Source organism: Triticum urartu, chromosome 5 (genome assembly GCF_003073215.2).
Source record: "Triticum urartu cultivar G1812 chromosome 5, Tu2.1, whole genome shotgun sequence".
In the NCBI taxonomy this organism is placed as follows: Eukaryota; Viridiplantae; Streptophyta; class Magnoliopsida; order Poales; family Poaceae; genus Triticum; species Triticum urartu.
Window position 1 is genome coordinate 612,821,653 of NC_053026.1, and position 16,814 is coordinate 612,838,466.

General features: G+C 48.0%; 4 protein-coding genes across 4 annotated transcripts; 2 read left to right on the forward strand and 2 right to left on the reverse strand.

Moving 5' to 3' along the window:
* Positions 1 to 1,195: 1,195 nt before the first annotated feature.
* LOC125511243 (serine/threonine-protein kinase BSK5-like) lies at positions 1,196 to 6,116 on the forward strand. Its single transcript, XM_048676570.1, has 10 exons — positions 1,196 to 1,565; positions 1,891 to 2,117; positions 2,246 to 2,381; positions 3,025 to 3,158; positions 3,258 to 3,363; positions 3,474 to 3,559; positions 3,650 to 3,838; positions 4,838 to 5,005; positions 5,178 to 5,291; positions 5,515 to 6,116. Exons 1-10 carry the CDS (start codon positions 1,499 to 1,501, stop codon positions 5,758 to 5,760), a joined length of 1,473 nt encoding a protein of 490 aa, XP_048532527.1. The 5' UTR covers positions 1,196 to 1,498; the 3' UTR covers positions 5,761 to 6,116.
* A 1,056-nt stretch (positions 6,117 to 7,172) lies between these two features.
* Positions 7,173 to 9,718, reverse strand: LOC125511245 (mitochondrial import inner membrane translocase subunit TIM10). The gene is made up of 6 exons (XM_048676572.1): positions 9,561 to 9,718; positions 9,400 to 9,461; positions 9,240 to 9,292; positions 8,148 to 8,186; positions 7,758 to 7,827; positions 7,173 to 7,490 (listed from the first exon to the last, which is right to left on the reverse strand). The coding sequence occupies exons 2-6, from the start codon at positions 9,442 to 9,444 to the stop codon at positions 7,440 to 7,442; spliced, it is 258 nt and encodes an 85-aa protein (XP_048532529.1). The 5' UTR covers positions 9,445 to 9,461; positions 9,561 to 9,718; the 3' UTR covers positions 7,173 to 7,439.
* A 126-nt stretch (positions 9,719 to 9,844) lies between these two features.
* Positions 9,845 to 13,369, forward strand: LOC125511244 (transcription termination/antitermination protein NusG-like). Its single transcript, XM_048676571.1, has 6 exons — positions 9,845 to 10,284; positions 10,716 to 10,894; positions 11,382 to 11,700; positions 11,814 to 11,896; positions 12,610 to 12,786; positions 12,938 to 13,369. The coding sequence occupies exons 1-4, from the start codon at positions 9,886 to 9,888 to the stop codon at positions 11,892 to 11,894; spliced, it is 978 nt and encodes a 325-aa protein (XP_048532528.1). The 5' UTR covers positions 9,845 to 9,885; the 3' UTR covers positions 11,895 to 11,896; positions 12,610 to 12,786; positions 12,938 to 13,369.
* A 937-nt stretch (positions 13,370 to 14,306) lies between these two features.
* On the reverse strand, positions 14,307 to 16,601 carry LOC125511247 (protein GRAVITROPIC IN THE LIGHT 1). Its single transcript, XM_048676573.1, has one exon. It carries the CDS (start codon positions 16,014 to 16,016, stop codon positions 14,550 to 14,552), a length of 1,467 nt encoding a protein of 488 aa, XP_048532530.1. The 5' UTR covers positions 16,017 to 16,601; the 3' UTR covers positions 14,307 to 14,549.
* Positions 16,602 to 16,814: the final 213 nt, after the last annotated feature.

Genomic DNA, 16,814 nt, shown 5'->3' on the forward strand with positions numbered 1-16,814 from the left:
CGCTCTTGAACGTTCAAATAAGAACAACTATCGTATTTGGTAACCGTTAACTGTTATTTCTAGCATAACATGAAACTTCATTAGCATACATAATAGCTGATATAATAATGTCAAAAGTCCATTAAACCAATTGATTCACTAATGCAAGTCACATGTACAACCTGAAAATCATTAGCTATTCGCAATGTTATGATGTATAATGATATTCGCTTGCTTCAGTGATGCAAAGTAACACTCAAGTGTTTTTCCCCATGAGAAATATTCCACTCATGTCCTTTTCTCAAAGAAATTATTGCATTACTCAAAATTTGGGAATACAAACTCATCCAATAATTTCTAGGACCTCTTACGGACCAAAGCTCAGTCAAACAACCGCTCTACCCAAATTAGCCATGAAATGAGTAGTGACAGCTCCGGCGAATGTGAGTAATGTAAGAATCTTTCCCCCATACCGCTAATGATCTCTCTAATCAAGAAAGCATACTACGGTTTGTTACTGGCTCCAGCTTTGATCATGGCTCCAGCCTCCAAGCTTCTGATTTCAATATTAACAGAGCATGGCACGTCATTGCACGAGTGGCGCGATACAATGGGAGATATTACCATCGAGCACAATAACTAACTTGAAAAAGGTGTAACTGATTCGACGATCAAACTTTACACGTGCTCGCTCGACCCCGTAACGCACGCTCGCATATACCGCATACGACAGCCGCCCGCCAGCAAGTGCAAAAGCTCGTAAAGACAGCTACTTTTTTTACAGGTAAAAGACAACTACTACGTAATGAGCAAATAAATAGCAACCAGTAGAATAAGTAACGCACAACACATGTCATCTAATAGCACAGATAAACCCGAGCGTGTACTTGGTGCTTCGTGCAAAATAAGATTCAAAAAATCTGTCGGCCACACGCATGTTCTTCAAGCAGACGACGCATAAAACCCGCAGACAAAGCATAAATAAAACCCTAAACAACCATATGCCCGCTCATTCCCACATTACATATACAAAAAAACACATCATGCACATAAAAAAGCACAACATTTCACCAAATCCTGTCCACCGAATTCAAATTTCTAACGAGCAAAATAGGGCAGGGTTGATGGTTTATGCGTCCATCGGGGCAGGACATGAGGAATGGGGAGAGGCAGGGGCAATATAAAAGGGAAGTGGGGAGAGGAGGGGGCGGCGAAGGAACAACTCAGCCAGCCAACAGGAGAGGAGAGCGGAAAGCCCACCACCTTCCTTGGATCCACAACCCACCCCCCACCCCACCCCACACACGCCACTCCCCTCTCCCTCTCCTCTCCTCTCTCTCCCGTCGAGTATTATAGTCTTGGTCTATTCGAGTCCTACCAGTAGCAGCGAGGCGAGAGAGAGAGAGAGAGAGAGCGAGCGAAGCGGAGGTGGTGGTGGTAGCGGGGAGGAAGCAGCCGCAGCGGGGGAGGGAGGGAGATCTAGGCGGCGGAGGAGGCGCGCGCGGGCAGGCCGGCGTCCATGGGGGCTCGCTGCTCCAAGCTCTCCGCCTGCTGGTGGCCGCCGCACTTCAAATCGCCCCGCCTCGGTAAGCAAACCCCCCACCAACCGCTCCCCCCGCCCGCATTGCCCGCCTCTGCCTGCCTCCCCGCTCGCCCTCGGATTCAGGGCGCCGTTCTCCTCCCCTCGTGCTCGCCGACGCGTTTCGTGTTTTCCGGCGGAGGGGAGGGCGGCCGCGGCCCCGCATTTGGGGGTCCTGGTCTCCTCGCTTTTTTTTCCCGGCCAATTTCTCGCTCGCTGGCCTTGTCTGCTCCTGTTCGGTGGGTGGGGGGCTCGATCCGCTCGGCGGCTTCGGGGCTGATCCCGACGCGCGCACGCACGCGCTCACCCTGTTTGTCTCCGTGCCCCTGTAGAGAACGGCGCCGCCGGGGAGGACGGCAGCGGCGTGCCGGTGTTCGCGGAGTACAGCCTCGACGAGCTCCGCGCCGCCACCGACGGCTTCGCCACGGACCGCATCGTCTCCGAGCACGGCGAGAAGGCGCCCAACGTGGTCTACCGCGGCACGCTCTTCAGCTCCGGCGCCACCGTCGCCATCAAGCGCTTCGGCCGCTCCGCCTGGCCCGACGCGCGCCAGTTCGTGGTTCGTGCTCTTCCTTGCTGCTTGCTTTGCTCCACAGGGTGGATCATCGTCGTCTAGTATGCAGTGCTCGACTGGCCTCTGCTGCAGAGTCTGAACTGAATTTGGCTTTTCTGTTTTCGTGTGCGCAGGAGGAGGCTAGGGCCGTTGGGCTGCTGCGGAGCGGCCGCCTGTCCAACCTCATCGGGTGCTGCTGCGAGGGCGGCGAGCGGCTGCTCGTCGCCGAGTTCATGCCGCACGATACCCTCGCAAAGCATCTCTTCCACTGTATGTCTGTTACTCACTTTTTTCCTTGTTCCAAGTGTGTTGGATGCAATCACTAATGTGGTCCGTGCTAGTGTTGTTTCTGGGTTTGATATACTAGTGTAGGTAATTTATGTTTTTCACACTTCTTTCCTTGTTCCAAGTGTGTTGTATGCAATCGCATATGCGGTCTATGCTTGTTCTAGTGTGTTGTATGCAGTCACAAATGTGGTCTATGCTTACTGTTGTTTCTAGATTTGGTATATGGTAATGTAGGTAGCTTAAGTAAACACTGTTGCTAATTGTGTGGGTTAGTCCTATTCTTGTTATGTTAGACCATAACCGGAAATCAGCACAGGTGATTAGTTACGCCTTTATATGCAAGAGTACTTTATAGAATGGGCAATTAATGATTCATGAATGTGATTATTGCACGATGGCATGGCTTTACTTACTACATTTTGTTTTGGTTCACATGTTTATCCTTGGCAAAGTACCTATGATAGGACCATTTAGTTTTGGTTCACAGGTGAAATGTGTTCGGGGCATTTAATTTTGGTTCACATGTGAAATGTGTTCAGGGCATTTAGCATTAATTGTTTTCCTTAAGAGCTTCTATTTTGAATACGGTATTCCATTTTGCGCTCATGGTTGTTATCCTTCTCAGGGGAGACCAAACCGTTGAGCTGGGCAATGAGGGTGCGAGCTGCACTCTATGTGGCCCAAGCACTGGAATACTGCACCCTCAAAGGGAGGGCTCTCTACCATGACCTGCATGCATACAGGGTCCTCTTTGATGTGGTGAGTCAGAACTTGTTCTCCTTGTGTGCTCTGCTTCCTAGCTGGGATTGCCAGAGTCAAGATATCTAATATATTTTTTGTTTTTGCTCTGAATTACAGGATGGCAACCCTAGATTGTCATGTTTTGGTTTGATGAAGAACAGCAGAGATGGGAAAAGCTACAGTACCAATTTGGCTTTCACACCTCCTGAGTACCTTAAGACAGGTAAAGTGTGTCATACATATGCAAGTGATCCAGTGATCACGAACGTATTTCATGAATTTGCCATGTTTGCTTCTGATTAGAGGCTCAAATTCATCCCTCATGTTGTGCAGGTAGAGTAATCCCCGAGAGTGTGGTCTACAGCTTCGGTACCATCTTGCTTGACCTCCTAAGTGGAAAGCACATTCCACCAAGCCATGTAAGTGGAAATCATGTTGAAATTTGTGCATTGGCATTGTTGACGATCAACTTTATCCAAGTAAATAATTGACTTGTCTCTTTTTTGTAGGCGCTTGACCTTATCAGAGGAAGGAACATCACCGTGCTCATGGATTCTTGCTTGGATGGTCACGTCTCCAGTTCTGATGGAACCGAAATGGTGCGGTTAGCATCCCGCTGCTTGCAATATGAAGCTCGCGACCGGCCAAACCTGAAAGCAGTAGTGTCTGCTCTTGCAAGCCTTCAAAAAGACGCTTCTGTAATGTTCCATCCTACTGATAATTTTCAATAGATTTCTTGGTGTTCTATAATATTGAAAAGTTCCAGCAATAACACAATCCTCACCAGCTAGTTGTTTTGCTGCGATTTCCAACTAGTACAATGTTATTTTGCAAGGAAATTACTTATTCTCTTCAATGCAACAGAACTACCTTTGCTTTTCTTTTTAATGCTATCTGAGAACAATCACACTGCTCCATCTTCTGTAGTGTATAAATGGACTTATCCTGTCAAACCATATATGCAGTTTTGCTTTCATAATTTTTTTGTGTCAATAAAGAAAAGCTAAATAAATTACTCAATTTCACACTTAAATTGAGCGTTATACACAAATATCAGTGATCTTAGTTGCACATACTCATCACAATTTGCACCTGTTTGCAGAGAATCTGTTAGCAATAGTCAAAACTGCATACGACAGATGTGTGATTATGAACATTATTAGCACGCAAAAAAAGTTGGGACTTTGTATAATTGGCACTTTATTAATTCTTTAGCACTCAACAAAGTACACCAGGGCTGGTATGCTACAATAAATGGTTGTCAAGCATCATATGGGCCACTTAGAATGTCATTGACCCAGCAGATCATATCTCTTTCCAGCCTGACATGGGCCAATGCCATACGTATCCACTGTTCAATAATTGATTTATAGCTTCTCGTATATCTGATCTGGAAGATACTTTGCTTAGCCCGAACAGCACATGGACGGACGGGATAATGAGCCTGTTGCTCGGGGTCCAGCCACCCTCTCCTGAACAGCAATGTTTTGGGTTACATACACTTTGTAGTAGATGGACTTATTCTGTCAAAGCATATATGCAGCTTTGTTTCGCTTATAACAAATTATGTAGTTTGCCTGCTCTGAAGTATATGGGCGGATTCACTCTCTCATATCACTTATGTAACTTTATTGCGTTTAGACAAAAGTTATGCACCTTTGCCTGCTTAAATAGTTCTAACTAAATCTTCATTGCAGGCTCCTTCACATACTTTACTGGGCATCTCACAGGATGCTGTCAAGGAGAACGCAGAACAAGTTTCATTTTCTGCTACTGAGAAAGCTTATGCGACAGCAGACCTTGAGCAGGTGCATGAGTTGCTGGAAAATGAGGGATATGATGAGGATGAGACAGCAAGTTTTAAGGTAAGAGTACTTGCCAATACATATGACTTTGCCCAGAATGCAAAATCTAAAAATGCACCAAACAAGATAATTGGGACCATTTAGTTTTGTCACCTTGCTCTTTTTATGTATTGCTTTAACTGATAACAATGAGTTTTTGTGTTGCACACACTTGCACGTTTGGAACTTGCAGGTGTCTTTAAGCTCGTGGCCTGGCCAACCATCTGAGAGTATTCAGGTCAAGAAGAATGGAGACGATGCTTTTCAATCCAAAGATTTTACGACTGTGCTGGAGTGTTACTCAAGGGTATGTTTTGATTATCATGTCTGGGGGAATGACTGGGGGTATTGTTAAAAGTGAGATGTCATGTGCTGCATCTGCACTGTTCAGTTCAAGCCTAATTCCTAATAGAAGCAGTTCTTTTGTTGCATAACATGGAAATATGAATTGATCCAAAGCCGATTTAACAGTGGCTTTGAGACAGTGTGAAACTTGAGATTTACACTTTTGAGCTGTGCACATTTTGCAGTTTATCGATACTGGTGCAATGGAGTCTCCGACCATGCTTGTGCGGCGAGGGTTCGCGAACGTGGTGCTTGGCAGGATGGAGGATGCCTTGGAGGACGCAAGGAGAGCAGAGGGGATATCACCCGAGTGGCCGACGGCGCACTACCTGCAAGGGATGGCGCTCATCGGGCTCGGCATGGAGCTCGACGGGCACGAGAAGCTAAGGATCGCCGCCTCCTTGGAAGCCCAGAGAACCGGTAGGAACTAGGACTGTATAGAGCCGCCCGCGATGACGCCTCCTCTCTCTTCTGTACCTAGGTCGCCTGCGCTTCTGGGTGTCGTCGGTCCAACCAGATATGCTTTGCAACCAGTGGCACTAGGGTTGTTTTTTGGCCTCCCCTAACTTAAATTGGTGTCTTCCTTCAGTGGTTTTACAAAACTCCTAGGCTGGCAGTTATTACTCCTCCGATATATCCATATAAGTAAAAAAATGGGCAATAGCGTTCCGTGGATTTGAGATTGTAAATTGACATTATTGTAGTCTTATGTCTCTCTCTAAATTCATGTATATACAGAACTCCAAAGAGAATTTCGAAGCTTTGAACTGCTGTGGTTCGTCAGGCATCTCCTCTCTGTTTGCACTGCAAGTGTCTGTGTTTGCGTGTAGCTGCTGCACAAAATGTGTAGCCCATATTTTTGGTGGTACCATTGAAGATGGCAACCTGTGCTATACAAGTAACTGGTCTTCTCATTGTTGAGAATCTGCTAGTAGGCTCCAGGATTTTGAAGTGATTTTGAACAGATTTAAGCAGTTGTTTTGTGTTTATTGGTGATGGGATTTGCCTCTTCGGAAGCAGATCATGCGACTCATTCAGCGTTTTTGAACTTTCCTTCAAAAAAGATTTAACTGAAAACATGACCATTTGTGGTCTGTACACAAATTACTATAATCATTCGCCTCTGTGGTCTGCACACAAAGCTATTGCGGAAGACACGTACACACACGCTCTCTCTCTCAAAATATCCACAAAATATTTCAACAGAGAACATGACCATTTGTAGTCTGCACACAAAGTGCTATCATCATGTGTCTTTATTGTTATAAGGACATGATATATTGGAGGATTTTTTTTTAATACTGACAAGCTCAAACATTTTTTAGCCTTTTCACTGTCATCGTTGGCTTCCAGCTTCGCTTGTTGCAAAAGTTAGCATATCGTGATGACGTTTGCTCTAAGAAATACTATCGGTGACCACAATTCACAAAGTTTGTTTCGTGGTCAAGGAACAACCTTTTTTCTGTTCAATTTTAGCTACTCCCTCTAATCCATATTACCCGTCACTCAAACACGACATAATTCAGTGCTATATACGACTCCCTCCGTTCCTAAATATAATTAAGTCTTTTTAGAGATTTTACATACAGATTCATTCACTTAGGTCCATATGTTGTCCGCTTTGAAATATCTAAACGGCTTACATTTATGAACGGGGGGGAGTATGTTTCAGTGACAACTTTGATAGTAGGGAGTATTCAATTTTAGCTACTCATGTACCCAACATACAGCACATGATAGCACTGGTCTTTCGATTGAGTTAGCAAAAAAGCAGTCAACATTAGAGAAGGATCCATGCCAGCAGGCATTCTGCGCTTCAGACACAGCCACACAGGCACAATCATAACCATGAAAAGAGAAGCTTCGGCAACAAAATCTATCGAGCTGTACCAAATTATTACAGGCATGCGCCCCTGCCCATGATTCAGTGGCATGGTACACCACTGGAAAGCGCGACACGCTGAGGGTTCCCTTTTGAACAGTATATATGAATTAGTCGGTCACTCATGCTTTACTTAGCGAAACGGCGAACATTCCAAAACAAAAACAGAGGAGAAACATGGGGACGGTGTCCTGCTACAGAAAATGCGACTACTGCTTCTCAGTGCGCTCACATCGGGGTCTGCTGAGTCCCGAGCATTCCGCCGACAATGTTAGTCACCTGAAAAGAAGAAGCCACATGAGGGGTTCGGCAGGGTATCAAAGCTATGTAGATATTTAAACCGCTGGGCATTATTATTTCTAGGCAAACAAAGAAAAGGAAGATTAATGAAACTGCAAATCCATAGTACATCCCTAAGGTAGCTAGCAGTTCCAAATCAAAAACCACATGAAAGCACAGGAAACAGTGTTTTCTTGCCCAAAGCAAAAAGGCAGTGATATTATCATTCTTTCCTATAAAAACCACATGTATCACAAGGGAACTTGCCTGCCAGTACTTTGAAACACACCGATCAATGCAACTGTTCTCTCCCATATTGAGTTCACCTTCTTTATGCCTGTTGAAACAGAACAAATCACAGGTAAAGGCCACGGTTAAATTCAACAGAGGATAAATCTTTCTTGTGGCTGTTAACCAATGAGTTACAACCAAAAGAGATGACTGATGGAAAGATAGACGCCACTTGACTATTTTGACCAGCTTGGTTGAACCATAATGAATTTTTGCATTATCTTAGCACATGAAAGAAATATATAACTGCAATATTTTGGTTACTGAGTTTTCAACTATAAACAGCAAATCAACAAAGCAATCCAGAACCAAGCAATGATGTGTTGAAAAAAATGGCAAGAGATTTCGAGTTAGAACGACCAGTACCTTTTATCAATGCACTTCTCAAAACAAACATGTGTAAGCCTGCATACAAAAAATTGGCTCACGGCATCAACATGTGTACAATAGAAAAGGATTCAGGAGTAATGTGGCACAATCTAACTATCTCCGAGGAAAAAGAGTACAGAGTGGATGATACACCATGGTGACGCTGCTAAGGGCCAGTTCTTTTGTGGCTTATTTGGAGCTGTGCCACAGCTCCAAATAAGCCATAAAAGAAGTGGCCCTAAATATTTATCATCCCTATAACAATGTCAGACTGACATTTCAGAAGTGACTGCCTATGTAAGCATATTTGGAACACATAAACGAAACACAAAATTCTCTCTTGTCATCATTAATCTAGTTTAGACGAGGAAGCAACAAATGAGAATAAGTGAGTATCTACTACTAGCAAAGTACAGGGCATCTTGATGCTTACAAGTTACAAGTAATAGCAAGCCAACGTCACTAAATTACGCGATACTACCTCTTCTCCTAATCAATGTGACTAGTACGTGCTATATAGGAGTACATTAACGAGCATCACACACATTAGTTGCAGGTTCATGGAAGATCATTCTATTAGGCAGTTCGACAACATATTTATCCTTGGCTCATCAAACAGCTCTATTCATAGTTTTCAGCACATAAACACCAGGATTATAACTATCAAACTACATTATGCTATTATTAGGAGTAGAGTAGCAGTAGTGCACACACATTATTTGCGGGTTCAGGGAAGATCATTCTATTAAGCAGTTCAAAAATATCATTGTCCTCGGCTCATCAAGAAGTTCCTACTCATAGTTGCCGATGCAGGGCATGGCAATCACTTGGCATAGCGCAGGGAAAATGTGTTTGCAAGGAAATCACTGAAGCAGTAAGGACATTAAACACCAGGCTTATAAGTTATAACTGTAAAACTACATTAGGCTAGTCTGAGACGCCACAGCAAGGGCAGACAATGGCATCCCTCAATGTATAACAACAGCTACGGAGTCGGTTCTACTCATTGCATCAACCAGTGATCTGATCTCGCAAGCCCCACCCAGGTGGTAGTAGAGCAAGCAGCTAGCTAACAGGCGAATCACTCACCGGTTGAAAAGCTCGACCCGGTACTCCATCTCCTTCTCCGCCATCCCGAACATCTGCACCGCGCAGCCACCGTCAGTTAACCTCATCACAAACTCGAAATCGATGAGGAGGGCACAAAAAAAAACATGGAAAATCCGGAAGCAAAGACGGGCGCGCGTACCATCTCCTTCTCCAGCTCGCTCCGCACGTCCTTGGCGGCAGCCATTGTCGCGACGCCTTCGCCTGCACAGACAGAATCGCTGAGCGCACCGATCTAAGCGAGGGAATCGTCCGAGGAAGGCACGGGGGGAAGAGACGGGGAGCAAAGACGGCGGTGCTTACGGGGAAGGATGACCGGAGTAGGCCGGAGATCTCGCGAGCTCGGCGGCGGCGGCGGTGGTCGAGATGCCGCGGAGGCGAAGAGGAACGCTAGAGCAGCCGCGCCTCAATCTCTAGGGTTTTGCTCTTCTTCTTTCTTGGAGGAGGAGGAGGAGGACCTGCGCGTCCTCATATGGGCTTCGTGCTGACACCGTGGGCCTCCGGGCCCGCGTACGTTCGCCGGCCAAGGCCCACGTTTCTGGGCCGGTAGGTGATAAGCGGCTATATTTTGTTTTTGAAAAAAAAAACTCAATCGCTTCGTTCCCGAGCGGCTTGAGAGCTGGGAGCAATGAGCTTGGTCTATCCACTCCTGCGGCTCCCGTGCCGCTGCGCACTCGCGTCGGCGCCGCGGGCCGCCGCGGCGTCGGTGGTGTCGGCCTCGGCGGTGGACGGCGGGGGCGGGGACGGGGAGCTGACGGCGCGGGAGAGGAGGGAGAGGCGGAGGGAGGCGAGGGAGCTCAAGGCGCGGGACTGGAAAGAGGAGGTGGAGGAGCGGCTCATCCACGAGCCGGCGCGGCGGCGGAAGAAGCCGCCGAAGCGGACGTGGCGGGAGGAGCTCAACCTCGACTTCCTCGCCGAGCACGGCCCGCAGTGGTGGCTCGTGCGCGTCTCCATGGCGCCCGGCACCGACTACGTCGACCTCATCACCAAGGCCGTCGCCCGCCGCTTCTCCGAGGTCTCCTTCAAGGTAGTACCGCCCCGAATCTCCCATCCTCTTCGGTTTTCGCTCGCCCTGATGGAGTAGCGCGGATCGTTCGTTTTGATCATTGGCCTCTCTCACGAGCATTTTACCGAACACCTGAAGCGTGATGTGCCATGGGGTATCTGGATTGTGCTATGACCAATGCCGCCGTGCAAAACTCTCATCGCCACATAAATTTCACATCTACGGAACAATTGTGCATAACAGAACCTGTGAGGATGCATTTGGCTATTGGTTGTGAATTCTCGCATCCGTTTCATTTTCAGCAACTAAAAAGTTTTAGTCCTTGTTACTTGAATCATGCAATCATGTTAAACTTTGGGCTAGTGAGGTGTGAGGTGAATGCAACTACAATAGCCTGCTTATTTGCAAGCCATGCTGCCTTGAGCTGTCCTTCTCACAGATATTCTCTGCAGATTTACAATCCTGCAATCCAAGTGAAGAAGAGGCTGAAAAGTGGTTTGATCAGTACCAAGTCAAAACCTCTGCATCCTGGGCTGGTCTTTCTGTACTGCACCTTAAACAAGGAGCTTCATGATTTCATCAGAGACACCGAAGGTTGTTATGGTTTCATTGGAGCTACAAGAGGTTCTATGTGGGTACTTCTCAACTCATTCACTAACCTCTGTCTGAAACTTTATTCGCTCTTCGCTTCGATTTTCTTGTTCGAATTGTCCATATTATTGCTTATACAGCTGATGTTAGATAGCTTGCCACCCTGGACTTTTGAAGTGTTTCTGATGTGAGTATTGTATATTGTACAATCATGTGCTGTCCGTAGTTGCAGAATAATCCTTTAACCCACAAAGTGACCAACACGCATTACTCAGTACCAAATTTCCCCAAAACAGCTAGTGTACCAATTTGATGATCTGGACTTCTTTTGGAGCAAAATGGTGCTCTGTGCACTTGACATGAAGAACTTTTTGGAAGCGATAACTTGTTTGCTGTAATTGTAGCAGTGTATGAGTTATACTAGATTTGCGATATGTAGTAACATAGCAGATCGTATCTCATATCTGTTGTATGATCAGTTGTGCCCTTCTTTTGCCTGCCATCGTAACAATACTTGCACCGTGCAGTAAAAGGCAGATTAAGAAGCCTAAACCTATTCCAGTTGAAGAGGTCGAATCAATTATTAAAAAGGAGAAGGAGGAACAAGAGAAAGCTGACAAAGAATTTGAAGACCTGGAAAACTGGGATAAGGGGTCTTTTGGTAAACCCGTTGAAGACTCTGAACTTATGTTAATTAATAAGATCAAGAAACAGGTCAAGAAATCAACTTCAAAAGGTGCCTCCAGCAACGACACTTTTACGCTCGGTGCCAGTGTTCATGTTCTCTCCGGGCCTTTTGCAGGCTTCACTGGCTCTCTTCTGGAAGTAAATCGCAAAAATAAGAAGGTTAGGCTGAATGGCTGATGACAGCTTCATAGTGAGCTAATTGCCTTGCTGTTCTCCGTTACCTTTTCTTCTCGTATTATCTGGTTATCTAAGAAGTGTTTTACCTGCCACAGGTTACTGTCCAGATGACACTTTTTGGCAAGGAGAGCTTTGTAGATCTAGATTTTGATCAAATTGAGGCACTCAATACTTAATGGTAATGACAGTTGTCTCTAATACGTCAGCACTTCTGAATTCTGTTTTCGCTTACCTATGACTGAGCACTGGACAATAGCATTTAACCATCAGTTTCCAAGAATCAACATCTGCTACTCAATTTGCATCTGGTGGTCATAAAGTAAAAAAACAGTACCCAGGCAGTAATGTATTAAAATCATTAGGGGGTTACTAGTACAAGTGGGGAGTCTCTTTCCCCTGGTTATGGCCTGAAAAGAATCATATAGGTAAAAAAAATCATATAGGTAGAAGGCTTGCATATTTTTCATACACAAAATAAATTATATATCTGGAGTATGTGACCTCACATGTGGGCCTTTGGGTATAGGATAGGACAATCATTTCATTCGTTATCATTGCTGCTCTCCCAAGTGAAGTGAATCAAGTATATTTAAGGTTCTGCTGTAAGGAAATTTTATCATTGTTCCATGATATTTCAGTAGGGTGTCCATCAAATTGACTTTTTCCCCACAGTACTTTCCATATATTTCAGATCCTCTAAGCTTCGTTATCATTGTTCCATATATTTCAGTAGGGTGTCCATCAAATTGACTTTTTCCCCACAGTACTTTCCATATATTTCAGATCCTGTAAGCTTCGTGGGCCTCCCATTCTGGTTTCTCATACGGAGTATATTGTGCGTTCTTACAAAAAGAAAAATGCTTCTCACATTTTTTTTTCATGTCTGAACAGGTAGGCACAGACCACTGTATCAGTAGTTTTGTTTTTCGAAATAGAATCAGAAGTTTTGTCAGTTGGGCCCTGGAGATATGAATAAAGCACTTGGGGTATATGGATCTGTTGAAGACCACTGGATTGGGTGACAAACACAAGAGAAGAGTTAGCCCGTGGGCCAGTAAACGTTAAGCCGTAAGTACTCTCCACCACCATGTGTTTGAACAACTAAACGAACTCTGTGAATGGATCCTGAACTAAATTACTAGGTAGGGAGGAGTAAACAGGGAATGGATTTTTTGCAGCCTTATTCATGTTGAAATAACTAAATAATCTCTTCTTTCAGCCTGACAGGTGTTAAACGCTGGTTTGCGAACGAGGATCGGATCTGTTGAACCAGGGAAATCGCGGACCTGACCTGACCTCCACTTGGTTGCTAAGGCCCTGTACAATGCAAGGTGCTTGGAGTAGATGCTTAGAGAAATAAACCAGTTTTTCTCTAAGCACCGGTGCTTATTTGTAGAGAGTAGACGCTTAAGTAAGCGTCTATCATGTAGAAATAAGCACCGGTGCTTAAGGAAAACTCAGTTTATTTTACTAAGCATCTCCCTAAGCACCTCCCATTGTACAAGGCCTAAAGTTCCACCTCGACCCAGTTATATCATGTAGAGAACAATGCTTCAACACTTTGTATTCTTTTTTAGCACAATAGGCTATTCGTTCATTTAATAATTGTGATCAGTACATGCATTTACCAACCAGTTCAAATGGGGCAAAATTTCGTGTTTTAACCCTTTTCTGAAACTAAATCGAGATTTGACCCTAGTTTGAAAAAAATTGAAGATTTGACCCTTTTGCTACCGCCAGGGTCCCTGGTGGTAGGCACGAGCATCGCGGTAGCAAAAGGGTCAGATATCGAAAAAAAATCAGACTAGGGTCAGATCTCGATTTAGTTTCAGAAAAGGGTCAAAACCCGAAATTTAGCCTTCAAATGGCGGAAAAGGAAGGCATGTCTAGCAATCTTGAAATGTGCTGCTCCATCTGCTTTGCTTTGCTTTGCTTTCTGACAGAGTGAGGCCACTTTGGAGAAACAGTTCCAATCGAGTTTGTTTTCATCAGTGTGCCATCCTTCAGCCCAAAAGGCTTACAGTACAAGCTTCTTGCTTTCCTCCTTTTTCCTACGGTCTGTGGCAATGTGCTGATGATGCTGGAACAAAGTCTGCAATGTCTCCCACCTGAACAGATCTATCACCTTCACTCCTTTTTCATGCCATGCGTCGATCAAGACACCGTCCTTCTTTCTTGTTTAATTCAGTGTTTCCAAACTAGTAGCCTTCCATTTCATAATGTAGTGCTTCCTCTATCTCCGTGCTTCAACTTTGATCATAAATTTAACTACCAAAACCGATCGCGGCGGGAGCAAAAATTATATCAGTGAATTCATATTCGAAAGAAGTTTTTAATTATATAATTTTTTTCTCCCGCCGCAGTTGGTCTCGTTTTGGTTAAATTTATGGTCAAAGTTGAACCTCGGGAAGTGCGGGCGCACTATATTTTGGAATGGAGGGAGTATATTTTTCATGCCTTGCTGTTCGTCCTGCCTAAACAAGCAGCTCGGTGCATTGTGACTGCACAGTACGACATGAATGCACGCAATGATGGGCCAACTGAGTGTCAGAAAGTATTAGTACACGATGGGCCAGCTAATTGTACTGTTAGTTGGAGCACTTCACTTCACAATGCGTATGATTTTACAGCCTCTTGGGGGGCATCAACTTTCTTGAGAGAAGAGGCAACTGGCTTAGATTTAGCAAGGGCCAGGTACAGGGGAGAGGAGAACTAATTATGGCAGGGAGTCGAGTGCAGCCCCGGTAGCTGCACCAACGAGCAGGGGAGGGTGGCGGCCCGTGGCTCAGGCTGATCGCATCCGTGATCCCGCCCGTCAGCCACGGTGGGCGTCACTGTCGGCTGCCGCCGCGGGGCACGAGGTACACCCGGGCGCGCACCACTGCGGCGTTGCACAGCTTGAACCCCGGCGCCACCGCGAACCCGACCACCATGCCGGCGCCGCGCGGCGCGGGCCCGGCCACGCTCTCCATGTACTCCGGGTGGAACTCGGCGCCGCGCCCGGCCTCGAAGTGGCTGGGCGGCGGCTCCAGCGCGAACGCCAGCAGGTGCAGCAGCCACACCGCCTTGGCCGCCCGCAGGAACTCCCCGTAGAACGGCGTGCGCGGGTGCGCGCCCGCGCCCACGGCCTTCTTGTGCTCGTCGGAACCAAGGACGGCCTCCTCCACGCGCGGCGGGAGCAGGGACGCGAACTTGCTGGCGGCGTACCGCCCGAAGGCGCACGTCGGGAGCACGCCCAGGAGCTCGCCGGGGTCCATGCCGCGCATGTCGCGGAACTGCGCGTACCGCTCCCGCCGGAACGCCGCCGGGTCGAGGAGGGAGGAGAGGGAGCCGTCCAGGTAGAAGGACTCGTGCTCGAAGCCGCCGAGCAGGACGGCCGTCGCGTGCGCCTCCAGCGCGTGCTTGGCGAGCTGCGGGGAGGAGACCGGGATCTTGGTGACGGACCGGGTGGCCGCCGCCGGGTCCAGCCCCGCCGCGCGGAGGAGGTGGAGCAGGTGCGCCGCGAACGCACGCGTCGCCGCGCGGGCCTGCTCCGCGCAGGCGACGAACAGCTCCGCCGTCGCCGCGCCGACCTCCGCGGCGGGGGCGGCCGCGAGGGTGTGGTGGTGCTTCTTGGGGGGGTGGAGGCGCGCGTTGCGGCGGTTTGTTGCGGTGGCGAGCTTCTCCTTGAGGCCGTCCACCTCGGCCTGCTTGCCCTGGAGCTGGCGGCGGAGGTCGTCGAGCGCGGCCTCGTAGGGCGCGACGGCCTCGCGGAGCGGCGGCGCGGAGGGGCTCGGGCGCGGGATGCGGCCGCCCGGGCTGGCGGCGGCGCGGCGGAAGCGGTCGCGGAGGCGCGCGAGGTGGCGGAGCTCGGCGACGACGCCGGCGTCGGCGGCGCGCATCCGGTCGGGGTCCCAGGGGCAGTGCGCGCCCTGGAGCGCCGCGTACGCGCGGCGCACGCCGGAGACGGCGTCGAACACCTCCGCCATGAGGGACTCCGCGTCGCCCGCCCGCTCGGCCCCCTCCGCCTCCTCCTCGGCGGCCGCGGCATTCTTGGTCCGCCTCTTCTGCTCCTCCCCCTCCTCCCAGATCCTGAGCCTCCGGGCCTCGTCGTCGCCCTCCTCCGCGCCCGCGCGGACCGCGGGGCGCGGGCATTCCTCGTGGGTGGCGGCGTCCCCGAAGTCGGCGAAGGGGTCGTCGTCGTCGTCGTCGTCGAGGTCGGAGCCGTGGTGGGCGTAGTTGCCCGGGAAGCGGTTGGAGAGGCAGGAGGAGGCGACGCGGTGGATCAGATCGCCGATGGTGACCGCCTTGCTCGCCATCTCCCTCTCGCTGGGTTGCAGTTGGACTCTGTGACTGCGCTCGTGGTCGTGGGTGGCGGATTCAAGGGAGGGAAGGAAAAGAGAGAGATGCTCTGCGGTGTGGAGCGCGGCTAGATGCGGACAAGGGAGTGAGCTGAGCCGAGCTGGTCCCGTGCCGCTGATAACTTTTACGTACGTGTTTTAATCTCTGGTCAGCTGTGAGTGAACAGTGAGCACCGTCACTTCCATAGTATTATTATTAGCTGCTAATAAAGTACTCCCTTCATAAACAAATATAAGAGCGTTTACATCACTACTTTAGTGATCTAAATGCTCTTATATTTCTTTATAGAGGGAGTACCACTCACAGTCCGGTCTAATCCATCTGAGTCGTCCTGGCCTTTTTTAGCACTCTAGGAGTAGCAGCAGTGGGGCTTTTGTTTTGGACTGTCCTTGGAAGTGTGCGATTACGCTAAGCTCACCCGCCCGGTCGATCGACAGCAACCTTGGGCTTTGTTTCTACCTTCTTTGTTTTTCTTTTGCTTCCATGCTCGTCGCTGTAAAACTGCCTCCAAATGTTAAAAAGAAATAATAGAGCGCTTCTGTCTTCCGGTTGGAGTGGAGTGGCGCCGCGGGCTGAGTCAACGGAGGTTCAGTGCGTGCACTGTGATACTCATGGTAAGATGAGTAAGGACATGTACAACGGTTGATAAGACAGTTTTATTTTAAATCTCGTATGTAATTTACAGATGACAAAAAGGTATGTCTACAATGGGTTATATTTTAGCCTTATCTTCAATAACTAGAAATTCCTTAAAA

What these genes read in the sequence shown, in the direction of transcription:
- LOC125511243 (XM_048676570.1), top strand. Translation starts at nt 1,499, where the DNA reads ATGGGGGCTCGCTGCTCCAAGCTCTCCGCCTGCTGGTGGCCGCCGCAC. An exon ending in CGCAAAGCATCTCTTCCACT is followed by an intron (nt 2,382 to 3,024) that starts GTATGTCTGTTA and finishes TATCCTTCTCAG; the next exon opens with GGGAGACCAAACCGTTGAGC. An exon ending in GCCTTCAAAAAGACGCTTCT is followed by an intron (nt 3,839 to 4,837) that starts GTAATGTTCCAT and finishes TCTTCATTGCAG; the next exon opens with GCTCCTTCACATACTTTACT.
- LOC125511245 (XM_048676572.1), bottom strand. Translation starts at nt 9,444, where the DNA reads ATGGCTGCCGCCAAGGACGTGCGGAGCGAGCTGGAGAAGGAGATG. An exon ending in GCGAGCTGGAGAAGGAGATG is followed by an intron (nt 9,293 to 9,399) that starts GTACGCGCGCCC and finishes TGCGCGGTGCAG; the next exon opens with ATGTTCGGGATGGCGGAGAA. An exon ending in CGGGTCGAGCTTTTCAACCG is followed by an intron (nt 8,187 to 9,239) that starts GTGAGTGATTCG and finishes TTTTGTATGCAG; the next exon opens with GCTTACACATGTTTGTTTTG.
- LOC125511247 (XM_048676573.1), bottom strand. Translation starts at nt 16,016, where the DNA reads ATGGCGAGCAAGGCGGTCACCATCGGCGATCTGATCCACCGCGTCGCC.
- LOC125511244 (XM_048676571.1), top strand. Translation starts at nt 9,886, where the DNA reads ATGAGCTTGGTCTATCCACTCCTGCGGCTCCCGTGCCGCTGCGCACTC. An exon ending in TCTCCGAGGTCTCCTTCAAG is followed by an intron (nt 10,285 to 10,715) that starts GTAGTACCGCCC and finishes TATTCTCTGCAG; the next exon opens with ATTTACAATCCTGCAATCCA. An exon ending in TAAATCGCAAAAATAAGAAG is followed by an intron (nt 11,701 to 11,813) that starts GTTAGGCTGAAT and finishes TACCTGCCACAG; the next exon opens with GTTACTGTCCAGATGACACT.